This window comes from Drosophila bipectinata, chromosome 4 (assembly GCF_030179905.1).
Source record: "Drosophila bipectinata strain 14024-0381.07 chromosome 4, DbipHiC1v2, whole genome shotgun sequence".
In the NCBI taxonomy this organism is placed as follows: domain Eukaryota; kingdom Metazoa; phylum Arthropoda; class Insecta; order Diptera; family Drosophilidae; genus Drosophila; species Drosophila bipectinata.
In genome coordinates this window covers 1426958-1439975 of record NC_091740.1, presented here as the reverse complement: position 1 = coordinate 1439975, position 13018 = coordinate 1426958, and the positions used below count along the sequence as shown (strand labels likewise).

At 44.9% G+C, this 13018-nt stretch overlaps 1 protein-coding gene across 1 annotated transcript; it reads left to right on the top strand.

The window, feature by feature from the left end:
* Positions 1 to 644: 644 nt before the first annotated feature.
* Positions 645 to 6737, top strand: LOC138926852 (uncharacterized). Its single transcript, XM_070282435.1, has 2 exons — positions 645 to 865; positions 5993 to 6737. The coding sequence occupies exons 1-2, from the start codon at positions 794 to 796 to the stop codon at positions 6647 to 6649; spliced, it is 729 nt and encodes a 242-aa protein (XP_070138536.1). The 5' UTR covers positions 645 to 793; the 3' UTR covers positions 6650 to 6737.
* Positions 6738 to 13018: the final 6281 nt, after the last annotated feature.

Below are 13018 nucleotides of genomic sequence, written 5' to 3'. Positions count from 1 at the left end.
ACAATATTTGGGTAAATAGAAATCCCGACTCAAATCTTTCTCACTCCTTTTAAGTGAGTTAAAACTAAACGGATCAAAACATTCTTAAATGGGAACCCACTTCACATTTTCTTGTCACCTCGATTAATTGAGACCCAAAGCTTTCCATGTCAACTGTAAATTGATTTACATTTATTAAAGTCAAAAATTTGTATATTATTGAAGTCGAAAAAATTTGAATTATATTTATAGCTGAATTGTATTTGTTAGTTGTTAGTCTGTAAATTTACTCTTAGATAGCTTAGGGCGGAGCGGGAGCGAAAGCTCATATTCGCTCTTGTGCGAATTCGCCCCGCTTCGCCGCAATAGATAAGTTGGGCTTAAGATTACAGAAAGATTAGAAAATATACTCGAATTTATAACGTTGAAGAAGCAAGACCTTTCGTTTTCGTTTTCGCCCAGTTTTTTATTAAATATTAGCAGCCACCCTTTTTTTTTGGTGTGAGATAAAATAATCTCGTTATACATTTTGGCGCCCCCGGGTGGACTTAGTGCGAGATATTTAATAAATAAACAAAAACAAAGTGACAGTGACACTGTGTAATTACACATAATTACACACAAAAAAAAAAATATATATATATATACATACAATTTAAAGAGCTGCTCGCGACGCGTCCGTGCTGTGGAAAATAAAACCCAAAAATCACCGCGTCGTGAAACCCTCAAGCCTCGCAGGATCGTCACCGCAGGATCATCACCGCAGGATCATCACCGCAGGAACTTCGCCACTTATCATAACCAATCTCCTTCCATGCCGTGCACCTGCATCGACTGCAACAGGAAAGTGGCAGCGGGATTAAAGGATCCCAAGGCAGAACCCCAGGTATTTGTGCGAAAAATTGAAAGTTGAGAAGAGACAAATTAAATCTTCGTCTTGTGCTGAAATATTGCACCCTCCTTTCAATTCTTGGCGCATACGTACTTGAAATTAGTAGAGCTTAAAAATTTGAGTAGTTAGTTAAATTATTAACAAACTGCCTGTGGCTAAAATTGACAAAAACAGACATAAATACATATCCACATCACTGTCGACCTCCCCTTTACCCCTCGTTCGTTTTCGCCAAACAAAATAGTTAAATTTAGTGCAGCCAAACATTTATTTATATACAAATAAATGTACAAATATAATACATATTTACGTGCATAAATAATTTGGCGTACATACAAATATATGCAGCGGTAAAATTTTCGTTTTCGCTCCAACCGTTGTCCGCTGCTATATATGTATGTATGTATATGCATTAGTTTGGCGCATTTTATTTTGCCGGAACGCCAAGTGACGCGCTACCCTATAATTGTGGGGTATACACCTTTTTCGGTGTCATTGGCAACCAACTATTTTTTTGGATACTCAGTGCCTCGACTATCAACATAATTCGACTATCAAATAATTAATTAATTATTTATCTTTTTTCGCCATATTAATTAATTAATTTTCGTTTTCGCTAGATATTAAATTAAATATCTTTTTTCGCTCGTTTTCGTTTTTTGAATTTAATTTATTAATTAAATAATTAAAATTAAAAAATTTTTATATTAGTCAAAATTTTTTTGTTTTTTTTTGCTAATTAACAAATAAATTAAAAAATTTTTTATTTAAAAATAAAAACAAAAATTTTAATTTTTTTATCGTCGTCTGTTTATTAAAAATAAATAAATAAATTTTAAAATGGAAAGTAATAAACAGAAAGTAAAATCCACGACTCTTGATGAATTAAGAAGAAGATTAAATGTCAGAGTAAAAAGCATTCGCCGGTTAGAGGAACGTTTGGAAGCTGGGTCAGTTCCTTTAGTGAAGACCGAGCTAGAGTGCCGGCTTCAGGTTTTAAATGAGACAATATTTAAGGCAAACGAGTTGCAAGACCAGATCGAGATCTAAATGAGGAAGATGAATTTGGAGCCGAGTTGGAAGAATTAGAGATAACAACTAAGGCAAGGGTGATGTCTTTATTAAATGCTTTCACGTTAGCTGAAGAGTCCCCACCAGCTACTGCAATTTCTGCAGCCCCAACTCGAGCTCGACTTCCCAGTTTGGCATTGCCAAAATTCAGTGGAAACTATTCGGAGTTTAAAAATTTCATGAGTCTCTTTGAGACATTAGTAGACAAGGATGTGAACATTCCTGTTATCGAGAAATTTAACCATTTAATTTCTTGCCTCTCTGGTGAAGCCTTAGGAACTATCAAGGCATTCCAAGTCACCGAGAGTAATTACGACAAAGCTATTGCTAGTCTAAAAAGAGTTTACGATAACGAATGTCTCATCCTTGCGAACCAAATAAGCAAATTATTCAGCCTTCCGAAAGTTTCCCAGCCGTCTGCGTCGTCGTTGAGAGGTCTCATCGACACAGTGTCATCGATCTATGGGTCACTCTTATCCATAGGAGATGACACTAAAATTGCAAACTCAATGATCATTCATTTAGTTTTGAGTAGAGTAGATCCAGTGACCAGAGAAAAATGGGAAGAGTCACTGGATTATGAGGAATTGCCGCTGTGGTCCGATTTCGAAAAAATATTAAACCGTAGGTACCAGCACCTGTCCGCTGAAGAGACTGGCAAGCCAAAACAGGAGAAAATTGGGTTCGGGAAGCAGCATAATAGGAGTTCGTTGGCTTGCTCCGCTTCCAATAAACAAGCTTGCAGTTATTGCAACGCACAAGACCATAGTCTTGCCCAGTGTAGTCCGTTCGCTCGCCTTGCTGTAATGCAACGGTTTGAGTTTGTCAAATCAGCCTCATTATGTTTAAATTGTCTGCGAAAAGGTCACACGGTTGCGAAGTGTAAATCGACTAGATGTCAAATTTGTGCAAGATCGCACCACAAACTTCTGCACCAATTTACTGTGACCGAAAATAACTTGGCGTTACCACCACCAAATGAACATCCTCCCCCAGCGCTACATCTTGATGGCCCTTCTACGTCACATGCTTTGCATGCGTCATCACTAGAAAGGGTTTTGTTAGCGACGTCGATCGTAAGCGTTAGAACTAAAAATGGCGAGCATATATTGGCTCGAGCACTACTTGACTCTGGGTCACAAATGAACTTCATTACTGAAGAACTTGCTCAACGCTTACAGATCCGTAGGGAGGAATCGTGTATCAACTTGCTTGGAATTGGTCAAGCTAATTCCCAGGTTAAGACAAAGATACACACTGTGGTGAAGTCAACGATTAATGGTAGTGAGTTTCCGTTCGACTTTTGGATTTTGAGAACTATCTCGGGTTATCACCCTGACCAGTCAGTGAACGTGAAAGATTGGGACCTACCAAAGAACTTGCCGCTAGCAGACCCATATTTCTACAAACCTCAGCGGATAGATATGTTAATTGGAGCTGAGTCATTTTTCGAATTGTTGTCCGTGGGCCAACTAAAACAATGGCCAAACCATCCCATCCTCCAAAAAACTCTCCTTGGATGGATAGTATCGGGAAAATATAAGGCAAATACCTCAACTCCTCAACAGCCTGTCTCTAGCCTGAATTGCCAAGAAGAACTACTCGAGTCGATAGATGGCAATTTGAAAAAATTCTGGTCGTTGGAAGAAGTACCAACTTCCAAAAAGCTTTTGTCACCTGAACAAGAGTTATGTGAGGAACATTATCAGAAAAATACAGTTGTGCTGCCTTCAGGTCGATTTGAAGTCAGGCTTCCATTTAAATCGGATCCAAGCGTTTTGGGAAACTCGTTCGAGGTAGCCAAACGCCGTTTTTTGTCGCTCGAGAAAAGATTATCTCGAGATCCGAATTTAAAGAAAATGTATGTGGAATTTATGGAAGAATACGAATCCTTAGGTCATATGTCCCCTACAAACAATGATGTTCTTGCTACTCCACACTACGTCATACCCCACCAGTGTGTCTTACGGCCTCAAAGCACATCGACCAAATTACGAGTCGTGTTTGATGCGTCTTGTAAGACATCAACACATAAGTGCCTTAACGATCTGTTGATGGTTGGTCCTACCATCCAGGAAGAGTTGTATTCAATTCTTCTTAGGTTCCGGCTGAACAGATTCGCTCTGATAGCCGACATAAAAAAGATGTATCGCCAAGTAATGGTAAATGAATCCGATAGGCGATACCAGTTGATAGTGTGGAGGAAAGACCCATCAGAGTCCTTGAAACTGTGCAAGCTCAACACCGTTACATATGGCACTGCGCCAGCCCCATTCCCCAAGTCTGAAGTAACTCAGGTTCTTCAAAACGCTGGGTTTGAATTGAGCAAGTGGTTTTCAAACTCGCCTGAAGTTACTGCATCCGAGAGAACGGTTAAGCCAATAACACTTTCGGACTCAGAACTGACTAAAGCATTAGGAATCGCTTGGGTTCCTAAAGAAGATGTATTTAAATTTGAAATTGATGCTTCAGTCATGGGTCAAAGGGCGACCAAGCGGAACATCCTTTCGGTGACATCGAAGTTGTTTGACCCCCTTGGCCTATTAAGCCCTATACTTATAAAAGAAAAGATCCTATTGCAGGAACTTTGGCTAAATTAGCTAGATTGGGATGAGTCAATTCCACTGCACTTAGAAACAGCGTGGAACAAAAACAAGTTGCCCTGTCGCAATTAGAGGACATCTCAATTCCGAGATTCGTGTTTACCGAGCCGATGTCACCGATTCAAATTCATGCCTTTTCTGACGCATCGATGAGAGCCTATGGAGCCTGCGTCTATATTCGTTGCAAATCTGCAGAAGGTATTAAAGTTTCATTGTTGACGGCAAAGTCCAAAGTAGCGCCGCTCAAGACAAAGACGCTCCCCCGTCTTGAGTTATGTGCCGCTCACCTTCTCGCAGATCTCTGCCGCAAGATAAAGCCTCTAATAAAAGTTCTGATCGAACGAAGTGTATTTTGGTCGGATTCAGAAGTAACTCTTCATTGGATTCGTTCCCATCCATCGTCGTTGTCAACGTTCGTATCGAATAGAGTAGCTGAAATTCAAGAGTGGTCAGAGGATAGCACGTGGCGGCATGTACCAACTAAACAGAACCCGGCAGATATAGTGTCCAGAGGTGGAGACGTAAAGGAGACTGTAGAATCGATCTGGTTTACAGGTCCATCGTTTTTAAAGGAACCGGAAGATAAGTGGCCGACGAGCCCCCGGTTTGATCTGTCACCAGAACTTCTACAGATGGAAGCGAAAAAGAATGCGGTCGGATTAACCGCAATCGTATCTACCTCAGATTTATTGGAAGTGATAGAAGGTTATTCCTCTCACCTAAAACTGCTGCGAGTGTTCGTTTATATGTTCCGCTTTATAAGGAAATCGAAGAAATTAGTAGTGAATTCTGATATTGTTCCCTCACCTGTCGAATATAATGAAGTCTTTAAGAAAATAGTCGAAATAGTCCAAGAGCACGAGTATCAAGATGAAATAAAAAAGATCCGAAAAAATTTAAGTGTTAGCCCTAGCCTACAAAAGTTAAATCCCTTTCTACACGAATCTTCAGAGGCTGGGCTTACCTTTTCGTTGTTGCGGGTTGGGGGGCGACTAGCTAATGCTCCTATATCGTACGATGCCAAGTTTCCAGTATTGTTGACAAAACGCTCTCAATTTGTTCAGAGCTACGTCCGATACTTGCACGAGTCGAATTTTCGTGTGGGTCTACGAGCACTTGTGAGTCTTTTGCGACAGCGCATATGGATCGTAAATGCGCAGGAAGTCTGCAGTCAGACAGTACGGTCATGCATTCGCTGCTTTAAATGCAAGCCTCGTCTGATGACTCAAATCATGGGTGATTTACCCTTAGATAGAATTCGTGCTCTCCGCCCATTCTCCATATGTGGTGTTGATTTTTGTGGCCCTATAGATACGACATTGAAAATTCGTGGTAGGCCACCCTATAAGTCCTACATTGCCTTATTTGTTTGTTTTGCGTCCAAGGCAGTTCATTTAGAAGTAGTTTCCGACCTTTCAACTGATTCCTTTTTATTGGCTTTTCAAAGGTTCGTTGGGCGCCGAGGATGTCCGCAGATCGTGCACTGCGACAACGCGACGAACTTCGTCGGAGCGAGTCGCCACTTCGCAGACCTTCGTCGGAGAATCGAGGACGAGGTCGACGCGGTCACGCAATACGCATCAAAAAGCGGATGCGTATTTGCGTTCATACCGCCGCGGGCTCCGCACATGGGCGGACTATGGGAGGCAGGTGTGAAGTCTGCAAAACACCTACTCCTACGAGCGGTAGGGAACGCCAGACTGACCGCGGAGGAGCTGCAGACCGTCCTCGTTGGACCCGTGGGGGCTCTGAGTCAGGACCCAAGCGACGGCGAGGCGCTTACTCCCGGGCACCTGTTGACAGGCGGGCCGCTCATCGCCCCACCAGCACCGCGGACCCCGGACCAGCAGGGTCTAACGTGCTTGCGGCGATGGCGGCTTGTCTCGTCAATCAAGCAAATGTTTTGGCAGCGATGGTCCCGGGAGTACGTCTTGGGCCTACAGGCGCGGTCGAAGTGGCAGCACCAGGAGGACGACATCCGGACGGGCGAGCTGGTCCTGATCGCAGAGGATCACCAGCCGCCACAACAGTGGCTCACGGGACGAGTAGGAGCAACACACGCCGGCGCGGACGGAAGGGTCAGGGTCGCCGTCGTCCGAACTAGCTCTGGAGCGGAATATAGGAGAGCGGTCCACAAGCTGGCGCGGCTGCCAGTTAGTTGAAGCCTGATGGAGGCCTTCAACGGGGCCGGTGTAAATTGATTTACATTTATTAAAGTCGAAAATTTGTATATTATTGAAGTCGAAAAAATTTGAATTATAGCTGAATTGTATTTGTTAGTTGTTAGTCTGTAAATTTACTCTTAGATAGCTTAGGGCGGAGCGGGAGCGAAAGCTCATATTCGCTGTTGTGCGAATTCGCCCCGCTTCGCCGCAATAGATAAGTTAGGCTTAAGATTACAGAAAGATTAGAAAATATACTCGAATTTATAACGAACATTAACGAATTCAAAACATTCTTAAATGGGAACCCACTTCACATTTTCTTGTCACCTCGATTAATTGAGACCCAAAGCTTTCCATGTCAACTGACACCTCAAGTAAAAGATTCCGACTCAATCTATTCTCTCAGAGAGCCTCTCTTTCGAGCTTTGATCTGCAAAAAGCTTCAGCAAGGGTAGCTATAAAAAGGACCTAGAGCCCTAAAGATAAGTTAGTTCTAAAATTCTAACATCTTAAGCAGTTGTTCTGAAATTCTAAGCAATTTGAAAGAATCACACTGTATCAAAACCGGAACTCAAATAAAAATATATTTTTTCAAACTATTTTGAAGAAGATATATAATTATATATATATATATTATATATATTTTATATATTATCATATTCTCATCAGGATCGGCCAACAATATCCGATGTTTGCGATATATATCCGGTTTTAACTGCAAGGGTATATCAACTTCGGCTCCGCCCGAAGTTAGCTTTTATTTTTTTACAAGTTGATTTTTCACCATTTAATAATCGGGTAAAACACGTTTTTTTGTTACTTAAAGTACAATAATTATTAAAAAGTTCGTTCTTAAAATTAATTTCGCATTTTGCGACTTTATTGCTTAATACTAGTTGTTTACGTGAGGGGCCGTTGTGCCGCAACTTTAAGAGCGCACCCGCGCTGAAGAGCGCACCAGCACTGAAGAGCGCACCAGCACTGAAGAGCGCACCCGCGCTGAAGAGCGCTTCCGTGGTCGCCCCTCTTTGCGCTCTCGCTCCTTCGTCGGCCGTCGTCGATCGTATTTTTTTTTTTATTACCGTTGCCTGTTTTCTTTCTAAGTTAAGTTTTTAAGTCAGTATTCGATGTAAGCAGCCCAATAAAGCTGACCGCGTTATATTCACTGGAAGACGCCCCCGACTTTTTATTCAACATTTCTAATCCTGGAATCTTTTGCGGCAACACCGCCCTCCTACAAGCATTGGTCCTTCGAGCCGGATAATTCCTGGATTTTCTTCTGCCAGCAGTTCTCGGCATTGTTCCGCCAAAAGATAAGTCCATTTTTCCGTCTCCATCTCTCTGCCGGTCTTCAGCAGTGATCCGAACATTTTAAATTAAATTAAATTTCGTTCACACTCCAAGTCCGAGTTTTCCGACACAACGGTAGGTTGAAATTTTTAATAATCTATAATAATCTTAAAACTCTGAAATTTTTTCCATCCGTCTCCGTTTTGTGTGCTGCCCATATTCCTCGCCGTTTTCGGCCTCTCCGTTATCCACTCGCTTGCCAACGGTCGAGGCATATGTGCATCCACATACATACATACGCACATACATATTTTTTTGGTGCAATTAATCCGCGAAAAACTCGCAAGTGAACAGTGAAATTGTGTGGTGACAAAAAGAAGGCATAATTAATATTGGCCACCGGTGTTAATTAGTTCCGGAATTTCCAAATTCACCGAACAGTCCGCCGCTGTCGTAATATTTGTTTTTATCTTCCTCAATCAGTGTCATTTTTTACACCACATAACTTTTCTGTTCCCCCAATTATACAGTCCACTTATCAAAGCTCCACTGTGCCAACATATGCCCACGTGCCCTTACATATATCCGTACCTGCATGCATGTCCATATATTTTCTGCCTCCCATTCCAGGAAATATATAACCGATAAAATTTAAAATATACAGTAAACTTATCGACGTTCCACTGTGCCATCATATGCCCCACATGCCCTTGCCCTACTTGCATGCATGTCCATATATTTCCAAATATTTTCTGCCTCCAATTTCAGGAAAGCCGTGTGTGTTTTTCGGTTCTGTTCTTTTCCCCTTGAGGTACGTACAGGGTGTCGACGGCATACCCGGCTGCGTAACAAATAAATTTTAAAATAAATCAATTAATTATAAATTTTTAATTATAACTACTAAAATTTATTTAATTCTTATTTTCCGTTCGAGCAAAGGGCCAGGTTTTTTAATTCACCTTCCGGCCACTCAATAATAAAAGTCGAAAATATTAATTAATAATTATATAATTAATATCGAAAAATTATAATTAATTAATTTAATTATCCACCTTCTGTCCGAATAGAGCCGCGGTTTTAATTCCATCTTCCCGGCTTCGTGTTAATTAAATTCAATTAATTAAAGATTTAGGTTTCAATTCCACCGTTCCAGCTTCGTGATAATTAACCTCAATTGATTAAAAATAAAGATTTTCAACTCCACCCTTCTGGCTCCATCATAATTAAATCCGAGCCAGTTAGCCAAAAATTAATTATTAATTTTTTGTGTGTTAAATTCAAGCCAAAGTTAAGTCCACCTTCCGGCTCTGCAAATTCGAAAATAGTTAAGAATTTAATATCTCAGTATATATTAAATTCAGTACAAACCAATCGCATTTAAGGCAAGTTAGTATGTGGAAAGCAGAAGGAGCAGTCAGCTTACCGTGTGAGAGTACTCCCTCCTCGACGAGGGCCTGGCACATGCCAGCCGCCTGGGCGCGGGTGTGAACGATGGGCGAGAGGTTGACCAGCCAGTCAACGAGCTCGGTGCCGGGGGCGCACTTCCGTATTAACTTTCGAAATTCAAAGTCGAAATATACATACATATATAGACCGTCATCATTTTTTTCCGAACAAGCACGAATTTTCCGGTACTTTTTCCATTTTCCGTGCCTCCAACTCTGCTTCTACTCCGCATCAGGCAACATCCGCCTACAATCCGAGCAAACCTCGTCTCCTTTTGGATTTTTTCTGGTGCCTGAAGTTTTTCTTTCCACATTCGAATTGTGCCGCACACGACTTTCCTTTCCACATCGGCGCCACTAGTTCACACTTGCTCCTTGTAATTGCCTTTCATCCGCGATCTCACAGTTCTCATCACATTAGTTCGTACGAGGCACCTGTTGCGCGAGTCAGTCGACAAGCGCTGATCAGCGAATTGGACTCTGAGAATGCCCACGGGAGACGACAAAAAGCCGCGTTCGATCCCAGCCATCCGTTTGGACAGATCTCAATCCGCATCTCCGCGGACGCCTCTTTTGAAGCCTAAGGCTACCAGTGCCAGTCCAAGGGCAAGAAGTGACGAATCCGTCAATACAACCCCCGGTCCTTCACAGAGGCAGACTCGCTCCGTTGCAAAAATGGCTCCAAGTGCGGTCGAAGTGGCGTTGAAAAAGTTCATCGCCACAACAGATCGAATTAGCCAATTTGAGGCTAACATAAATACTCCGGGCGCCCCAGAAACGGAAATAGGCTCCCAATACATGTGCGAAGTCCATCGGGACCAAATTCGGGCACTGTGGGAGAAGGTGGAGAAGAGCTATGAGAGCTGCTCCGATTTGCTAGCCGTGTCCGACGACAATGCGGTCGCCTCGACAGTGCTGGAAGTGAAGTACAGCTACTGTTACTCCGTCTTTTCGAGGTGTATTGCCCAGCTTCGGGAGAAAATTGCCTCCCAATCCACTCAGGCTTCCGTCAATGTCCACACGCCCGCGTCTACAGGCTGCCGGTTACCTCCAGTGGATACCCGGTGGCCCACCTTCAAAGACTTGTTTACGGCCATTTACATCCAAAACTCGCGGCTCACCCCGGTAGAGAAGTTGTTCCACTTATTGTCCAAAACAAGTGGTGACGCCCACGCCATTGTTGCTAAGGCTCCGCTTACCCATGAGGGGTTTGTCGCCGCATGGCAAAGCCTCACAGACCGCTTTGAGAACCGGCGGCTATTGGTCAATAGCCAGTTGAAGATCCTTTTCAACATCCAGGCTATTTCTCAAGAGTCCGGGGTCGCGCTGAAGGAGCTGCAAGCCACCATTCAGAGTTGTCTGACAGCCCTAGCAATGTCCGCCATCAATGTTGAGGCTTGGGACTGCCTCCTGGTGTTTATGATTTCGTCAAAGCTCCCCAAGGTCACACTTTCTATGTGGGAGCAATCCGTCCATAATAAGGCCGAGATTCCAACATGGAAGGAATTAGATAACTTTCTGACAGATCGCCATCGCACTCTGGAGGCCATCGACGACGTCAGGCCTAGTGGCTCCATGCAATTTCCGCCAAGGTCGGCACTTCCTACTGCCCCTGCTCGGAGGCTCACTTCATACGAGACTCGAGTGGTTCCGGGCCAAAAGGGCTGCGATCTCTGTTCGAGGGAGGACCACCCCATTCGCTTATGTCCGCGTTTCCTAGAAATGGATGTAAATGGGCGCTCTGACTACATAAGGAGGAAGCAGTTATGTTTAAACTGTTTTTCCCGAGGCCACCAGCAACGAGACTGCCCGAGCGCCCATACCTGCTTCACATGCCACAGCAAACACCACACCCTATTGCACCGCGGCAATCCATTCGCAACCGCTCCAAGTCCGCCTACGCAGCTTACCGCTCGAAGTCCGCCTACGTCAACAAACGGCTCTGAGGATCAGTCGAATGTTCAGGTGTGTTTCGCTTCCGGGTCAGGAGCCGTCCCGCGGCTCGGTGACTCACTGGTTCAGGGTTTCGATTCAGGATGCGAGCACAATTCTGTCTCGACTCCTTCTTCGATTTACACATCGCATCACGCTGCACGGTGGCAATCAGCTGATGATCCGACTGATCCGGGCCAAATTCTGGATTCCAAGGTCATATTCAGCACGATGTCGCCACCCCCACGCAACGCCCAGTCACTGGAGAGCAGATGTACTCGACGTACACAATCCTACCGATGCCGAGTCTGCAATGGGATCCATCCATTGAAGAAGTGTCGGCGCTTCCTACGCCTTAGTGCCGAGGAGCGGCTCCGAGCGGTTTTCGTGAACCGCTATTGCTCAATCCTACCGATGCCGAGTCTGCAATGGGATCCATCCATTGAAGAAGTGTCGGCGCTTCCTACGCCTTAGTGCCGAGGAGCGGCTCCGAGCGGTTTTCGTGAACCGCTATTGCTCGAGCTGCCTGGCCCACGAGCACTCCGACGGATCCTGTCGGCGTGAGGACGGCTGTAAGACGTGTGGTCAGGATCACCACACGCTGCTGCACCCCGTGACCAAGGAGCACCGGTCACCGCCCGCGGGAGACAGTACACGGGGTGTCTTGCTCTCTCGTCGGCCATCATCCGCAAACTCCCGGTGCGGTTCGGGTGCTTCTCCGCCATTATCCGGCATTCCCAAGCCGATCAACGGCCGCCGACTTCCCGGCACTCTTCGATAACTCCTCGGCATTCTTCCGCCACTGGCCGGCAGCCGTCTAGTGCTCCACTGCATTCCTCCGCCACCCATCGGGTGCCGTCCACCGCTCGTCCGCCCGCGTCATCCGCGCCTAGGCAATTTTCCGCCTCTCCTCGAGGGCCCTCGCAGGACGCGGTCGCTGCGCCCACCCTATCGTCGCTGCTGAACCGCGACAACACCGGGTCCCGGATCTTCGACACGGGGGTCTTCATCGACCCGTGTACGCCCTCTAGCTGCAGTGACGCATAGCTAGCGACGAGGGATCTGTTGCAACCCGAGCGATTGCAAGGGGGGGAGGATGTTTACGTGAGGGGCCGTTGTGCCGCAACTTTAAGAGCGCACCCGCTCTGAAGAGCGCACCAGCACTGAAGTGCGCACCCGCGCAGAAGAGCGCACCCGCGGTCGCTCCTCTTTGCGCTCTCGCTCCTTCGTCGGCCGTCGTCGATCGTATTTTTTATACCCTTGCAGAGGGTATTATAATTTTGGTCAAAAGTGTGCAACGCAGTGAAGGAGACATCTCCGACCCTATAAAGTATATATATTCTTGATCAGGATCACCTCCTGAGTTGATATGAGCATGTCCGTCTGTCCGTCTGTCCGTCTGTCTGTCTGTCCGTTTCTACGCGAACTAGTCTCTCAGTTTTGAAGCTATCGTCTTGAAACTTTGCACACACCCTTCTTTCTTTTGCACGCAGTATATAAGTCGGAACGGCCCGGATCGGCCAACTATATCCTATAGCTTCCATATAACTGATTGATCGGAAATGGTATAACTTTGGTGTTTTTAGAGTTAGAGAGTTCAAATTTGACATGGCTATTTTTGGCAAATTATTACGTCATGCC

Coding starts and splice junctions, on each gene's coding strand:
- LOC138926852 (XM_070282435.1), top strand. CDS start 794: ATGCCGTGCACCTGCATCGACTGCAACAGGAAAGTGGCAGCGGGATTA. Junction 866..5,992: donor ATCCCAAGGCAGAACCCCAG/GTATTTGTGCGA, acceptor GGCTTTTCAAAG/GTTCGTTGGGCGCCGAGGAT.